The sequence below is a fragment of the Rattus rattus genome, chromosome 5 (genome assembly GCF_011064425.1).
Source record: "Rattus rattus isolate New Zealand chromosome 5, Rrattus_CSIRO_v1, whole genome shotgun sequence".
Lineage (NCBI taxonomy): Eukaryota > Metazoa > Chordata > Mammalia > Rodentia > Muridae > Rattus > Rattus rattus.
In genome coordinates this window covers 89,580,243-89,597,973 of record NC_046158.1, presented here as the reverse complement: position 1 = coordinate 89,597,973, position 17,731 = coordinate 89,580,243, and the positions used below count along the sequence as shown (strand labels likewise).

The 17,731-nt window shown below is 34.6% G+C and overlaps 2 protein-coding genes across 2 annotated transcripts; both read right to left on the bottom strand.

Moving 5' to 3' along the window:
- Nucleotides 1–2,425: 2,425 nt before the first annotated feature.
- LOC116900536 (olfactory receptor 4F15-like) lies at nucleotides 2,426–3,364 on the bottom strand. The gene has a single exon (XM_032902263.1). The coding sequence runs from the start codon at nucleotides 3,362–3,364 to the stop codon at nucleotides 2,426–2,428; it is 939 nt and encodes a 312-aa protein (XP_032758154.1).
- A 12,984-nt stretch (nucleotides 3,365–16,348) lies between these two features.
- On the bottom strand, nucleotides 16,349–17,287 carry LOC116900535 (olfactory receptor 4F15-like). The gene has a single exon (XM_032902262.1). It carries the CDS (start codon nucleotides 17,285–17,287, stop codon nucleotides 16,349–16,351), a length of 939 nt encoding a protein of 312 aa, XP_032758153.1.
- Nucleotides 17,288–17,731: the final 444 nt, after the last annotated feature.

Here is a 17,731-nt window from a genome sequence, read left to right as displayed (position 1 = left end):
GAGGAACCAGTCACTTTCTGATTGTTTTTATGCTTGATAAGTAAGACAGAGTTGATATTTGTTTCTTTAACCCTGATCAAATACTGTGACTGGAGAAGGTATTAGGTCTTACCATTGAAGCAACTGCTCCTGTAAATTGTCATGATATGCCTTTCATATTGCCTTTTAAATAATTATGTTTTTGTTATGTAGAACCATATATTTTAAGTTTATATCAGGAAAGGTAACTTTTGCAGTAAACAACAGTGGAGCACAGATGCATAGCTGGTAAAATACTGACAAGAAATGAAATGTGATTGACCAATGATAATTAGAAATAAAGATCATATCACCTACTCCAGGACCCAGGGACCATATAAGACAACGAAGTCAGGGAGAGAATGTAAGAAATGATAAAGGGTAGATATATGTGTAATATTGACATCTGGTTGTAAAAGGACTGAGACATTGGAAATCACAACAACTATAATTATTTTCTTAATATCTCCTCTAGACTGGGCCTATCCATACTCTGTCATGGAAGGAGGCTCTTCATAAAGTGGTCACTGATTCCTCGCCTGAGGATTTATAGCATGGCAAAAGCTGATAAGGAAAGGAGAGACATTTTCTTCAGTGGTATAGCCATTGGCAAAATGCTCATTCTCCTGTGAATAACCTACTAAAACCCATTGGGTAATAAGAGAATTCATGAAAGCAGAAAAATGGCATGAATTAGGAAAATTAATGAGATTAGGAAGTGAGCTAGTTTGACAGGAGATCATACTAGGGACTGAGTACAATTACATTGCTTATACACATGTATTAAAATAAAAACTCATTAATACATATATGTAATAATACAAGTATAACAATAAAATAAAATAATCAAGATCATAGAAGTGAATTGCCCTATAATATTAGCAGGAATGCTAATTAGGACAACTTTAATAGAAAGCATTATGGAGGTTTCTCAGGAAAGTTATAAATTAAACTATCATATAGTTTGGTCACCACTTTTCTGGATGTATTTGGTATTTACATCCACAAAGTGATTTAGATTCCCATGTTTATGGTAGTTTATTCACAGTATACATGACATTAAAACATTGTAAGTGTATATTGATTGGTCAATAAATTAATTGTTCATTGGAGCTAGAGAGATAACTCAGCAGTTAAGAGCATTTGTTCTTGTCTGAAACATAGGTTATATTCTAGTACCTATTGTGGGACTTCTGTATATCCTGCTTGAGATTCATTAATAAAGACATGGAGACATCAATATAGTTTAAGGCTGTTGACCTTTTGTTGGAGCAGACTTTCAGCTACAGTCTAATTTAATCTCACTTCCCTGCTACTGCGTGCTCCTCTTATGTTTGTCTCTTTAACTCCCTGCTTCATTCACACCCATACTTCTGTCTTCTCTTGCCTGGTTGATCTGATCTTGTCCAAGGACAGCTGCCAGCTCTTTATTTTTTCAGAAGCCACATTGCATTCTCAATCAAAAATTAGCAGGACAAGGTTTGATACACTTCTTTGGGTTGCCCTTTGGCCTGGATGAGCACTAATAACCTCCCCCTTGGCAGTTAGATTTTTATCTCAGAGAATCATCTTTTTGACAGATGAGGAAAACCAAGAACTTACATTTAGAAAGCTGTTAATAGACAATTGAAAGAAAATACCAAGTGTTCTTCCTGCATCAAGCTAAGAAGGAAGGCAACCCTGTAGGAGGACCAGCAGAGCATATAACCTGGACCTCCAAAGGCCTCTTAGATACTGGGCCAAACACCAGGCAGCATATACCAACTGATATGAGAACCCCAACACATATAAAGCAGAGGATTTCTGGGTTTGTATTCAAAGAAGATGCACATATCCCTTAAGAGAATGGAAACCCCAGGACCTGGGTAGGTCTAATGGAGTGGGGAATGAGGTGGTGTGGGCATCCTCGTGGAGTTGGGAGAAGAGTGTATAAGATGTGCAACCATCAAGGGTTGACTGGTTAGGGGACAAAATCTGTAATATAAAAAATGATTAAAGGAAAAAAAGAAGAAAAAGAAGAACGAAAATGCAGGGACACACCTTCATAAAATGGGACAAAGGCCATCCCAACAGGCAACACATTGTAACTCATAAGCATCCATAACTCCAGTTCCAGAGGATCTGATACCCTCTCTGGCATCCACAGTCATTGCATGCATGCAATGAATAGGATGGACAAAACGCTGGTAAAACAGAGATACATAAAATATAGATAAGTTGATCTTTAAAGAAAATTGACTTCCATAAAATGGGATTCTTTTCATCTATTTTATAGCATCATAGATAAATCATTAGGGGATTATATTAACTTAAAAAATCAGATGTACAAAGATAAACACAGTTGTATTAGGATGTTTACTAATTGAATGTATGGAACAAATGCTAAATAATATATTTTCAGGCTTATTCAGGACATTTTCCTAAAATGCAGGAGCTGAACACTTAGTTTCCTCATTGCCACCTTCATGTCTTTGTTCCTCAGAGTATAAATGGCAGGGTTCAGGATGGGTGTAATCATGAAGTCCAGAATGGAAAGGAACTTATCCACTGGCACAGTAGGAAATGGCCATATGTATATGAAGATGCATGGTCCAAAAAACAAAACTACCACAGAGATGTGAGCAGAAAGTGTCGAGAGGGCCTTGGACAAATCTGCTGAAGAATGTTTCCTCACAGTGAGCAGGATAACAATGTAGGAGACAATCAATAAGAAGAAGGTGCCAATAGAAATGATGCCACTGTTGGCAGCCACCATGAACTCCATTCTGTAGTTGTCCATGCAGGCCAGCTTGATGAACCTAGGGAGATCACAGTAAAAACTATCTATCTCATTCGGACCACAAAACCTCAAATGGACAACAAAAACTAGTTGGGCCACTGAATGCAAAAATCCAATAATCCAAGCCCCAGATAGAAGCAAAAGGCACATCCGTGGGTTCATGATGGTTAAATAGTGAAGGGGCTTGCATATGGCCACATATCTGTCCCAGGCCATGGCTATCAGCAATACCATCTCAGATGCCCCGAGGACATGAAGGACAAATATCTGGAAGACACAACCATGGAATGAGATGGTATTGTGCCCAGAGGACAGGTCAGAAATCATCTTGGGTACAGTTAAGGTGGAAAGACATAAATCAATAAATGAAAGATTTCCCAAAAGAAAATACATAGGGGAATGTAAATGTTGGTCAAAGGCTAGTGTAAACACAACAAGGGTATTGCCCAGTACGATGGCTACATATAATACCACAGAGAAGGCCAGGAAGAAATGCTGTATTTGCTTAGATGTTGAAAGTCCCAGAAACACAAATTCAGATACCTTTGTATAATTTATTTCATTCATTAACCTTGATTTTATTTCCTGTAATAAACAGCAAAAATAAGAATTATAAAGTAATAAACAACAGTGTTTATAAGAAGTAGGTGCCTACAATAATGGAAAATCTTCACCCTCACTTAGGAAAGCCCTTGACAAACATATGAATTTGCCAATTAACTTATAAAGTATTCAGTAACTGGGCAGATAACATGGAGAACTGTACGTACAAGTAAATTTGTTCCAGGTACAATGCCATGTGCAATAAACACAGATTCTTCTTTCACTGTTCTTTTTCCATGTGTTGTGAACATTAAATATCCTATTACATTATGTGCTTCATTATATGTGAGTTGTATGGATAGAAATCTTCTATGTTAGTTGTGTGGATAGGAATCAGGTGCTCGTTGATACATAAACTTAAATTTATGGCACATACCACTTTTGGATATGTTTACACTAAAATGTAAAGAATGAAAAATGGTAAGTAACAACTGTTTATAGGGAGAAAATTTTATATAAATACCCAGGAGTATAAAGTAAGTACAGCAGCAACAAATAGTTGATCAGTAAGTTTCTGAATCAGATGAAAGAATTAAGATTATAGTTATTGGTTACTTATTAAAGGAACTCTTCATGCTTTAATAAATGAATGATAGATATAATATAAGAAAACAATGGAAGGTTGTAAGAGAAGAAAATAACACAGATCACTTGTAAGTTTATCCTGGGACTATGCAAAATACATGTAAAATATTCTCACTCATTTCTCCCTTAGAATATACACTCCGTTCATATGCTATGTGATTCTGTTGAGAACACTTCCCAACACCTACGTTACAAACACAACTCATTATGTGCTTCTCCTAGTTTTAATTCTCTTTAAAGGAAGCAGAGAGTAGAAACAGTAGCAATGGGAACTGTGGATATTATTTGTAGCAATTAGCTTATACTATTTCCCATGTATTCTACAAAGTAACTTGATTCCAGGTTTAAATTTTACTATGCTTAACTATGTCTTCAAATATATGACTTTCTACTGGCATCTATGGTTGTCATCTTAGTGTGTATTTCTCTTGAAATTATCTTATATTATTGAGTATTTCTACACATGATTCACTTTTTCCAACAAACATAATGTAGTTTTAAAACTGAATATAAAGTACATTACTATTCAATTTTTGGCATCAGCAACCGTGCTTGTTTCCTTAATGATATCAATTCAAAAATAATTGAAATGTTAATGAACATTTACATAAATTTTTATCTTTGCTTAGTTCTTTGATTAATCTTTGTATTATCCATTTATATTTTGAATAAAGGTTAGAAATTATAGAACATATGATGCTTTCAAGTATATATTTTACAATCTTATAAAATTAATTTTGAATACTTGCATTAACTATTTATAATACCTTTCTAATAGAGGAAGTAACTATAAATTGATGTTATTATTAAAGTGGCCCATTTAAAACTTTTACCTTCTATTCCAGCTAAATTTGTGAAGTGATTATGTAATGTGTTTTTAGAAATTATTGTCAAACATTCTACTCATATGCTTTGAAGTATTTGGAAAATATTTTTCCATGCTTTTTCATTAATAACACGATTTTATGCAAATATGCAATGGATAATTCATAGCTTTAAAACTTTTACAACTCTAAAATAAAGTAGAAGAAAAATAAGTATAAATGTCAAACTATCTCTTTTATATATCTGTTATAAGTAAAACAATACTTAATCAAATATAAGAGATTTACATGTTGCATGTGGTTTTATTCAAAATACCACAATTTTCAACATGCTTCTGTGACCTACCAGAAAAACGTTTAATGCCATATAAAAATTAATTCTTCTGTCAAAACTAGTTATATTCACTGGTCTATGAAGTTCAAATTACATTTTCTTTGTAACTATGTGGGGAGGCTTTAACACATTGAAGTATACTAACACATCTAAATGTGTACTTCTGTAAGGAGCATTTGTATTCCAGAGGCGTTCTTGCTAAAGTTATAAATGTCGACATACATTCTGCCCTCCCACATATTTCCACCAGCAAGTTTATGAGGAAAGATTTCTAAAATGTAAAATTAGGTTACTATCTTGTTTTGTGAGATGTACAAGACAAAGTCTCAAATAGAAACTAAAACACTCTGAAAATCTTTTGCTTTATATGACAGACTAAGCAGATCCTTCTGACCCAACAGTATGGTTAGTAAAAGTAGGGAAAAACAACTTCTGTATTTAATACACTTATTAATATCCTTAACACATAGTCCACAAATACTTAGTAATATATTCCCCTTTCTATGGGCCATAAAACAAAATCCTTTAGTTTCCCCCTTTGAACATTTAGCATTTTAAAGATATTTACTAAGTGATAGTGAATGGGCCAAGAGAGAGAATCCATACCATTTGACACTCTAGAAGTCCACTCTCTTCTCTTTTGTCTTATTTACCTGATCAAAAAAATGAATAAGAAAAAGTATGTTAGCAAACACTATTTTCCCTTTATAAAATTTTTGTTGTTACTTCCCATGAGTACTTTTGGAACATTGAAGTTAGAACACAACAGCCCCAAACCCAGCTCTCACTCCTGATACTGGAGTCCTAATAGTTTTTAGTCCATTCATCATGGGAATTCTGCATTGGATTCCCATGGTAGGAAGAATTAGCAAACACTAAAAAATTTAATTAAAAAATAAAATTAAAGGGCAAAGTTTCATTCATGCATTAAATCAAACCAATATTTTTTAACAGGAGAATCACTATTCCTGGTTACCCGGGTAGTAGACCGTCTAACTATTTCTTTGGCTAATATGAATGAGCACGTTGCAGCTATTAGAGTATCAGTGAGCAGGCTGTGCCTGTAACTAATAACATATCAAGTAGACAGTTTATATCATTATTATATAATACAAATAAAATTAAAATTAAAATAAATTTTATATTTCATGATCAGTATCTAATATCTATCATGACATTTATGATGAAATTGCCAAGTTTTGACTTAATAGATTAGAGTTTCTGTAGCTTGATTTACTTAGATCTATAGCAGAACATTAGGCCTTGTCTGCCACTAGATCTGCTCTGCTTCCAGACATTCCAAGGACCTGCAATCTTGGTAAGAAAATCATACTTTGATTATTTGGGAATTTTACAAAATGTACCCTGATCATACTTGCTTCCACACTGAGTCTTCCAGGTCCACCTTCTCAACATTAAATCCTCTGGTACATTCCATGAAGGAAAAAAAAAACAAGTATATTTAGTGTTGCTCATATACTCATTAGAACATGGTCAACTCTCAGTGATCATATCTTAAACTTTTTCTTTTACTCTAGATTACAAACTTTCTTCAATTGATGGAACTTTTATATAGTACTACTTAAAAGATCTGTGTCACTTAAATTTTACAACTTTCATTGATCACTGTTTAAGAAATAACTCTCTGTCAAAATAATAATGCTAATCTTTAAATTTAGGGTTTTGATTATCTCAAGTAAAGATTCAGGTTAATGCAAATTACTTGTACCTATTACAGTTGGAGCTGCTACTTTAACCCTTATTATCCCATCATACCATCCATTATTAAAGCATGTGACCAATCTCTATATTTCCCATTAATCCACCAGATTGGTTCTCTGAAACTTGTCTTACTTAGAGTGTTTTTTGATTCCAGAGTAGGGCTCTCTAGTGGTTATGACTGGAACATGTCCTTTGTCCTTTGTTAAATAGTCTCTTTTGGTGCTAAGTCTCCTTGCAATCTTAAGCGTTAAAATTGTAGAAAATCCACTAGCCTCTTCTATCTGCTTGCTAGCAAAAATATATCCAGGAGACATTCCTGTGCTCAAGTTGCCAGGCCTAAGGGAAAGATCTAGCAGAGACCCGCTCTTGACTGTTCTAATTAAATTCCCAAAGCATTAAAAAGAAATTTACTATAAAGCTTAAAAAGAACTCAATACAAGAAAATGTCATTAACATTTAAACGTAATTATTATAATATTTAAGAATTCTTGACATAGTGGTGGAGGCTGATCAACAGTTAAGAGAGTACAATTCCAATCTAGTGTCCAGAACCAATGTTCATAATCACTTGCAATTCCAATTCTAGAAGATCTGACACGCTGGACTTTAAACAATACTCATATTTGTATGTGCATTTACACACACACACACACACACACACACACACACACACACACACAGAGAGAGAGAGAGAGAGGAGAGAGAGAGAGAGAGAGAGAGAGAGAGAGAGAGAGAAAGGATGGTTAATAGTATTGAGATACTTCCCCCCATGTTCCAAGGAGAGGTACACCTCTCGGATCACTCCAATATTGTGCCCTGTTAAAGCCAGAGGGCTCTAGTTCTTGATAACATTATATTGACCCAATGGCTTCTGGTTTCATCCATGGAGCTTCCTAAAGAGGTGTAATATTTTTTCTCCATTCTAGATTGCTATGAAGGTAGTTCACTCTCCATCAGAATCCCTGAACTCCTCTCAAATCCTGAGTGGATCATGGAATGGTTCCTGTAGACAGGAATGTTGCAGTCAGCTGCCAAAACCAGAGGATCAATTGTATTCTCATACAATTGTACTCTTTCACCTAATTTTAAATCTCTAACAATTGTGCTTTTACCTAAGGTTAAATTTGCTTTTGACAGCAGGTTCAATTGCCATAGCCAGATTGCTGGCTTCAACCTATAAATATTTACCACCGTTTTCTTTCTTGCTTTTGTAATCTGTGTGCTGTTTTAAGCTTTTAGTCACTTTTTAATAGGTTTTACCATCTTCCTACATTATATCCTTTATCTTTCATTTATGTTTTCTTAATTGCAGATTTGAATAAATTCTGTTTTTAATTCTTTAAGTATTTTAATTATATTTTAGACCATATTATAACTATACATCATTTCACCCCTTCTATCAATTCCCTTCAATGTCTCAGATATACTCACCACTCCTTTTTCAAATTGATATCCTCTTTCTCTTAAATTATTGTTATAACATACATTCATACACACACACACACACACACACACACACTCACACACACACACTTCTAAATATATAAATGAAATGTTACCATTTCATATAATACTACTTTGTACTATTTGAATGCTCATGTTTTCCAGGAGGACATGTTATTGGCTAAGCAGTTGGTATGCTCTTTCATGGAGAAGTCTTTTCAGTTCTCAGTACTCCTCAGCCACGTATAAGTCTTTGTCTGGAGTTGAGGCTTCATGGACTTTCTCCCCTTTCATGTTAGCATGTCTATTGCTACTTTTCTTGTTCAGGTTGTGTCTGTTAGTCATTTTGGTAGGACTCAATGGGTGTCTCTTCTCTGAAATTTCTAGGAGGCACAATCTTGAGAAAACCTTCTGTTCTGCTCCCACAATCTCTCTGTCCCCTACCGTGCATTATACTTGAGTGCTAGTTGCAGGGTTCTAGTGCTAATACATTAGTTGACAACGATTTCTACAACACTGAATTCTGATCAATTCTTTTCTATCATGGTCTCTGTCTGTTGTAAAGAGAAGTATTCATAATGCAGGCAAAAAACTAAATATTTAAAAATAATTAGGGATTATGCTGATTTAATAAAGTAGTGTTTTTATGTTCTTCCCCAAGGTCTATAACTTGGCTAATTCAGTGCAGTTATGTAGGTTTCTAGTACAAGACACGATTTCCCTCTTGTTGAGTATACTTTTTGCCCCGATTAGAGAGCTGTTAGTTAATAGTGAGTTACGTGCATCACTACAGTATTAGGATTATTATGCAGTGCTTGTATTGTTGTTCATGTAGTAGTACTGTTGGTTATTGCCATTCTTTGGAAGCTTACATAATTTTTCGCCTTCTGGTACAATGAGAAGTAGTCTTCAGGGAGATTTTCAGATCAGTTCCAGATTAGGTCCTCTTGGTTTCATGTCTGAATGCATGGTGATTTCAGCCATAGGGTGAAAACCTTTATCATTTGTGTGTGTGTGTGTGTGTGTGTGTGTGTGTGTGTAAAAATCAAGTGTAACAATAGTAACATAATAATTTGAGAGTCTCCTGTTCAACCTTGACCACCAACTCAAAAGGCGACTTCTCACTGCTTGTGTTGGGATTTTTATTAGACCATCTATGACACTTGGCACAGCCTTAAATTATTTTTAATGTCTTTCTGCTTTCATGTTTCCTATTGTATTGTCATCATTTTCATGGTTGATCATTTAACCATATTAATTTTAATTTTCTTGCCATATTAAGTATATTCTGTTTATCATCTGTTTTTATGTATATATGACTCTATCTTGGGATGCATGTGTATATTCATGTTAGCGTGTGTGTGTGTGTGTGTGTGTGTGTGTGTGTGTGTGTGTTCTTCCCCAAGAATAACCAATGTGTGTCGTTGGTGGCTATAAGTTGATAGGTTGATATTAGAAGGCTCTTTCATTTGGTGTCCTTCTTATACACTGAGGGAGATATTTCACTTGAATCTTGAATATTACCTATTGGGATAGTCTAGGTAGCCACCATGTCCCAAGTATCTCATGTCTCTACCTCCTATCTGAATGGATTATAGATTAGGCCACTCATCATGTGTATAAATCCTGGAGATAGAACTCAGGACTTCACATTTATGAAGCTAGATCATTATCTAGTGATTCATCTCCTTACCTTTGTCCTTAGATTTCAGAAAAATAACAGTTTTCTTAAGATCCACTTATTCTTTTACAGATATTTTTAAATATGTGACTATGCTCCTTTCTTTAGTTTTAAAAATAATGCTTGCCTTTTTCCTTTTTTTAGTTCTAATGTTCATTTACACACAGATCACTGTATTTCATACTATTTTAATTAACCTTCCTAATGATCTGGGTCTTTTATATCTCCATAACATAGTTTATATTTTTAAAGCTTGTTGTAAAATCTATTTATCCTCTTTAGTGTTCCAGGTTTGAAAATTTATATTTTATGTTTTCCCCCCAATTTTATAACAGCATTTTTTCAATTGTATGTTGAAATTTGTCATGTTTTAAAATCAACTTTAGTTTTCTGTCTTTAAAATATGGATAAATTATTCTTTTGTTTTTATTGTTGTTTGTTTTTTGTTTTTATAGACATGATTTATCTCTATGCTTATCCTGGAGCTCACTGTGTTGAACAAGCTGAACTTAAACTCACAGAGTGCTGGAATTAAAATCATGTGCCACTAGTATCTAACTGTAAACTTGGCCTTATGTTGTCATTATGCTGACTCTAACAACTGAGTTACCTCTTTACTAATTTTTACTATTTTTATTAATTGTAATGCACACATCCCTGTTCATTCTTTTGTTTCAAGATGATATTATGATTCTAACACATTTTATGGGAGACTAATAGATGTCTAATTTGTATTATAACTGAAACCATTACTGTTCTCTCTGTTGTTTCCTATAGATTGGATTAAAAGGTCATAATGCTTATCTGATTAGTATTGATCTAATTTCATTATGGATTTCTTAATATTTATTGGGTATTTTATTTATTTTCATTTTGAATGTTATCCCCTTTCCCGGTTTCCCCTCCAGAAGCTCCCTCTCCCATCTACCTCACCCTGCTTTAATAAGGGTGTTCCCCCTACCACCTAGCCATTGCTACCTCACTGCCCTGACATTCCCCTACACTAGGGAAACAAACCTTTATAGGATCAAGGGATTGTCCTCCTATTGATTCCAGGCAATGCCATCTTCTTCTGCATATGTGGCTGGAGCCAAGGGTCCCTCTATGTGTACTCTTTGGTTGTTAGTTTAGTTCCTGGGAGCACTGGGGGGGGTCTGGTGATTGATATTTTTGTTCTTTCTATGGGGTTGCTCAGCTCCTTCAGTCATTTCTCTAACTCCTCCACTAGAGTTTGCATGCTCAGTCCAATGGTTGGCTGTAAGCTTCTGACTGTGTTTTCAGTCTAGATTTTAGTTTTTATGTTAGTCAGTATCGCAACATACTTCTTCATGGTTTCTGCTCATTATATAATCCCCACCTGCTTTTTACTTATATGTAACATTTTTCTTTCAATGTAGTCCAGACTAGCTTCATACACATATTTACTCCAAGATAGATTGCTATAAATTCACATTCCTAATTTTATTTTCTGAATTCTTTCAAATTTTTGTTATCTCTTGTCATTTTCTTTTTTCATGAATGATTATATAGCTGTAAAACACTTTTCAAAAGAAGAAAACTGAGCTGGCTGGGCATACATAAAAGAGTTTACTATTAATAATCACAGGAAATGAACTGGTACACACAATGAAACATCATCACCCATTTGAAATGGTAATTACTAGAACCTCAAGAGATTGGAAACAATGAGAAGAAAGCAGGTAGAAAATGCCCACCCCTCACCCAAAAAAAAAAAAATAGGACTAGACAAATTGCGTTTAGATATCTTCCAGGTCTTTAATGCAAGTGTAACTCATAGAACAATTTATCATTAAATACTTACAATTCAAGAACATATAAAAAAGATTATTCATCATGATGAAGTTGAATTACTTCAGAGATATAAGGATGGTCCACCATACAGAAGTCAACACCTATTCTCTATCAATCACATAGACTCAGAGACATATTAAATACAGAAAATGCTTTTGAGAAAATATACCAACACTGTATGAAAAGAAAAACAATTCTGAGAATATTAGGAATTGAGGGAACATACCTCAATTTAATAAATGCTACACATATCAAACTTGTAACCAACATTATTGTAATTTTAGGAAAGATTAAAAATCAGGAAAAAGTGAGAGGTATCTACTTTCTCAACTACTTTTGAGAGCTGTTCTTGAAGTCTAAGCTAGACCAATATAACAAGAGAACAAATTATGTGTGTTTATATGTCTGTATGAAAATAATGACATTTTTCACAGAAATAAAATATATATGTATTTATATACAATTATGAAAGAAATGGAATTATTCACAGAATATATATATATATATATATATATATAGAGAGAGAGAGAGAGAGAGAGAGAGACATTTAGGAATGAAACGACATTATACACAGAAACAGAAAACTATTTGAAGCTTTGTATAAAATCAAATGACACTCTCAAAGAAAACTGGGAAATACAATCTTAAAGGGTTTATGCACCTTATTTCACATTACACAGGTATAGTAATGAAAACAGCATGGAAGTGGCATAAAAATCAGACATATCTGTATACCCGAAAAAGCATAAGACATAAATGTACATATAGTTAAATATATGTAATATATAATGTATACATAATTACTTAAATTTACATAAATGTACATATAATGACAGCTACCCAGTTCTTAATAAAAATGCCAAATCACAAATTTGAGACTATGTAACATCTTGAATAATGATTCTGGGACTTAAACATATTTATCACCTTGCACAAAATAAACTCCAAATGAATTTAAAAAGTCAATGAGAACATGTTTTGTTATCAAGAATTAAAATTGTTTTAGATTCTGTTTTATTACATTTTGAATGGCTATCTTTGGTAAATAATATAGTAACAAATTCTGTGAAAGATATGGAGAACAGTAATCTTTATCATTGTTGAGGGTATAAACTAGTACATCAACCATGGAAAGCATTGTGGAGATTTCTCAAAAAAATATAGAAATAGAACTTGCATCTCTATATTTTCTGATCATGTTCCTAAAGGATCCTTTGGAGATCACTGCACAAACATGTTTATTTTTATTCCATTTTAAATAACCAAGAAATGGAGTCAGCCTAGATATGCATCTACTATTGAATGAAAATGTAAAATTTGGCACATATGCAATATGAAAATGGGCTATCATAATGGATAAAATTACTAAATTTGTGAGAATACTAATGAAACTAGAAATACATTTAATAGGAAAGTCAGTTGTGAAAAGGAAATTATCACATTCCCCTTCAAATGTATGTCATAGTTTCTAAGCTTTAGATTTATGTGGGAAAGATCTTGCAAAGAGAATAGAAGACTAGCAATGGGCCTGTGAAAAGACTCTTTCAGGGTTGGGGAAACACAGCACACATTTGATATGGAAGTGTAAAAGGGAAAACTGAGAACTGAAGGATTAAAGGAGGAGGAAGGGCAGGGTTTACAGGAAGAAGTGGGGATGGAGGGAGGGTCACTGAACTAATGGTACATCCAAAGGCTTATGCTTTATGTTCTTCAAAAGTAAAGTGACAAAATAAGATCTTGAAAAATTGTAACCTCTATGAATGTTTAAAGCTGTTTATTGAAATCTTAAGTTATTTACTGAAAATTCCAGTGTCAGGTATAGGATATTTTTAATACATTATTGAATAGGAAGTCTTCCTAAGCTCCCAAACCCTTACAGGCAGTGGCCATTATAGTTGGTTCACCACTATATATAGACAGGAAAAGTTGCTGAAGACACCACATACCTCTAAGGAAATAAAGAAATTAATTTGGGGCTGGTTTAAAACTTCCTTCCTGATGGCCACTCCTTTGAATTCTAGAGTATCTCACGTAGTTTTTCAAGAGATAATTATCATCACCAACTTTATTCAACTTTCCACCATGCATAAAGAATATCCTAGTTGAGAAATATACCTCATTATTACAATAGTGACAAGTCTCACATGGGAGGAACCAGTCACTTTCTGATTGTTTCTATGCTTGATAAGTAAGACAGAGTTGATATTTGTTTCTTTAACCCTGATCAAATACTGTGACTGGAGAAGGTATTAGGTCTTACCATTGAAGCAACTGCTCCTGTAAATTGTCATGATATGCCTTTCATATTGCCTTTTAAATAATTGTTTTTGTTATGTAGAACCATATATTTTAAGTTTATATCAGGAAAGGTAACTTTTGCAGTAAACAACAGTGGAGCACAGATGCATAGCTGGTAAAATACTGACAAGAAATGAAATGTGATTGACCAATGATAATTAGAAATAAAGATCATATCACCTACTCCAGGACCCAGGGACCATATAAGACAATGGGGTCAAGGAGAGAATGTATGAAATGAAAAAGTGCAGATATATGTGTAATATTGACATCTGTGTATAAATGGACTGAGACATTGGAAATCACAACAACTATAACTGTTTTCATAAGATCTCCTCTAGACTGGGCCTATTCGTACTCTGTCATGGATGGAGTCTCTTCTTATAGTGGTCACTGCTTACTGACCTGAGGATTTATAGCATGACAAAACTTATAAGGAAAGACATTTTCTTCAGTGGTATAGCCATTGGCAAAATGCTCATTCTCCTATAAATAACCTACTAAAACCCATTGGGTAATAAGAGAAATTATGAAAGCAGAAAAATGGCATGAATTGGGAAAATGAATGAGATTAAGAGGAAAGCTAGTTTGACAAGAGACCATAGTAAGGACTGAATACAATTAAATAGTTTATGTACATCTGTTAAAATAAAAACTCATTAATACATATATGAAATATATACAAGTATAAGATTAAAATAATGTAAGCAAGATGGTAGAAGTGAATGGTTTTATAATATTAGCAGGAATGTTAATTGGGACAACTTTAATAGAAAACTTTATAGAGGTTTCTCAGAAAAGTAATAAATTAAACGATCATATAATTTGGCAATCACATTTCTGGTTATATTTGGTATTTATATCTACAAAGTGATTTAGATTCCCATGCTTAAGGGGGTTTCATCACTGTGTACATGACATGAAAACATTGTAAGTGCATATTGATTGGTCAATAAAGAAGTTGTTCATTGGAGCTAGAGAGATAAATCAGTGATTAAGAGCATCTGTTTTTGTAGGAAACATAGTTTACATTTCTAGTACCTATTGTGGGGCTTCCATATATCGTATTTGAGGTTCACTAATAAAGACATGGAGACATCAATATAGTTTAAGTTGTTGGAGCAGACTTTCAGCTACAATCTAATTTAATCTCACTTCCCTGCTACTGCATGCTCCTCTTATGCCTGTCTATTTATGTCCCTGCTTCAATTACACCCATGCTTCTGTCTTCTCTTGCCTGGTTGATCTGGTCTCATCCAAGCACAGCTGCCAGCTCCTTATTTTGTCAGAAGCCACATTTCAGTCTGAATCAACAAATAGCAGGACAAGGTTTGATACACTTCTTTGGGGCGCCCTTTGGCTTGGATGAGTGCTAATAACCTCCCCCATAGCAGTGAGCTTTTTATTTCAGAAAATTATGTTTTTGGTAGGTGAGGAAAGACAAGCTTCACATTTAGAAAGCTGGTAATGGACTAATTAAAGAAAATACCAAGTACTCTTCCTGCATCAAGCTAAGGAGGAGGGTGACCCTGTAGGAGGACCAGTAGTCTCAAATAAGCTGGAACTCCAAAGACCACCCAGATACTGGGCCACACACCAGGCAGCATACAGCAACTGAATTAAGGACAACAACACATATACAGCAGAGGATTGCTGGGTTTGTATTCAAAGAAGATGCACCTAACCCTTAAGAGAATGGAAACCCCAGGAACTGGGGAGGTCTAGTGAGGTGTGGAATGAGAAGATGGGGATATCCTTTTGGAGATGGGGGAGGATGTATGAGATGTGGAACCACGCAGAGGGTAGACTGGTTGGGAAATAAAATCTGGGCTGTAAAAAGAGATGAAAGAAAAAAAAGAAGAAAAAGAAGAATGAAAATGCAGGGACACACCTTCACACAATGTGGGGAAGGCCATCTCTACAGGTAACAAATTGTGGCTTATACCCATCCATAACTCCAGTTCCAGAGGATTTGATACCCTCTCTGGCCTCCATTGTCACTGTATGCATGCAAAGAATAGAATAGACTCTGGCCAAATAGAGATATATAAAATAAAATAAGTTCATATTAAAGATAGTTGATTTCTATAAAATGGGATTTTTTTCACGTATTTTACAGAATATAGATAAATATGAGGGGATTATATTAATTTAAAGCATCAGACATACAAAGATAAACACAGTTATATTAGGATGTTTACTAATTGAATGTATGGAACACTTGCTAAATAGTATATTTTGAGGCTAATTCAGGACATTTTCCAGAAATGCAGGAGCTGAACACTTAGTTTCCTCATTGCCACCTTCATGTCTTTGTTCCTCAGAGTATAAATGGCAGGGTTCAGAATGGGTGTAATCATGAAATCCAGAATGGCAAGGAACTTATCCACTGGCACAGTTGGAAATGGCCACATGTATACAAAGATGCATGGTCCAAAGAACAAAACTACCACAGAGATGTGAGCAGAAAGTGTCGAGAGGGCCTTGGACAAATCTGCTGAAGAATGTTTCCTCACGGTGAGCAGGATAACAATGTAGGAGATAATCAATAAGAAGAAGGTGCCAATAGAAATGATGCCACTGTTGGCAGCCACCATGAACTCCATTCTGTAGTTGTCCATGCAGGCCAGCTTGATGAACCTAGGGAGATCACAGTAAAAACTATCTATCTCATTCGGACCACAAAACCTCAATTGGACAACAAAACCAAGTTGGATCACTGAATGCAAAAGTGCAATAATCCAAGCCCCAGATAGAAGCAAAAGGCACATCCGTGGGTTCATGATGGTTAAATAGTGGAGGGGTTTGCATATGGCTACATATCTGTCCCAAGCCATGACTACCAGCAATACCATCTCAGAAGCCCCGAGGACATGAATGACAAATATCTGGAAGACACAACCGTAGAATGAGATGGTATTTTGCCCAGACGACAAGTCAGAAATCATCTTGGGTACAGTTAAGGTGGAAAAACATAAATCAATAAATGAGAGGTTTCCTAAAAGAAAATACATAGGGGAATGTAAATGTGGGTCCAATGCTAGTGTAAGCACAACAAGGGTATTGCCCAGTACAATGGCTACATATAATACCACAGAGAAGGCAAGGAAGAAATGTTGTATTTCTTTAGATTTTGAAAGTCCCAGAAACACAAATTCAGAAACCTTGGTGTAATTTATTTCATTCATTAACCTTGGATATATTTCCTGTAATAAAAAGAAAATTAAAAATTATAAAATAACAAACAACAGGGTTAATAAGAAGGAGGTGCCTAAAATAATGAAAAATCTTCATCCTAACTTAGGAAAGCCCTTGGCAAACACACGGATTTGCCAATTAATATAAAGGGTATTCAATAACTGGGCAGATAACATGGAGACTGTATGTACAAGTTAATTTGGTCAGGTACAATGCCATATGCAATAAACACAGACTCTTCCTTCACTGTTCTGTCTGCATGTGATGTGAACATTAAACATCCTATTACACTATGTGCTTCATTTTATGTTAGTTGTGTGCATAGGAATCTTATGTTAGTTGTGTAGATAGGGATCAGGTGCTGAGCCATACATAAACTTACACCTTTGACACATACCACTTTGGGAGATGTTTACACTAAAATCTAAAGACTG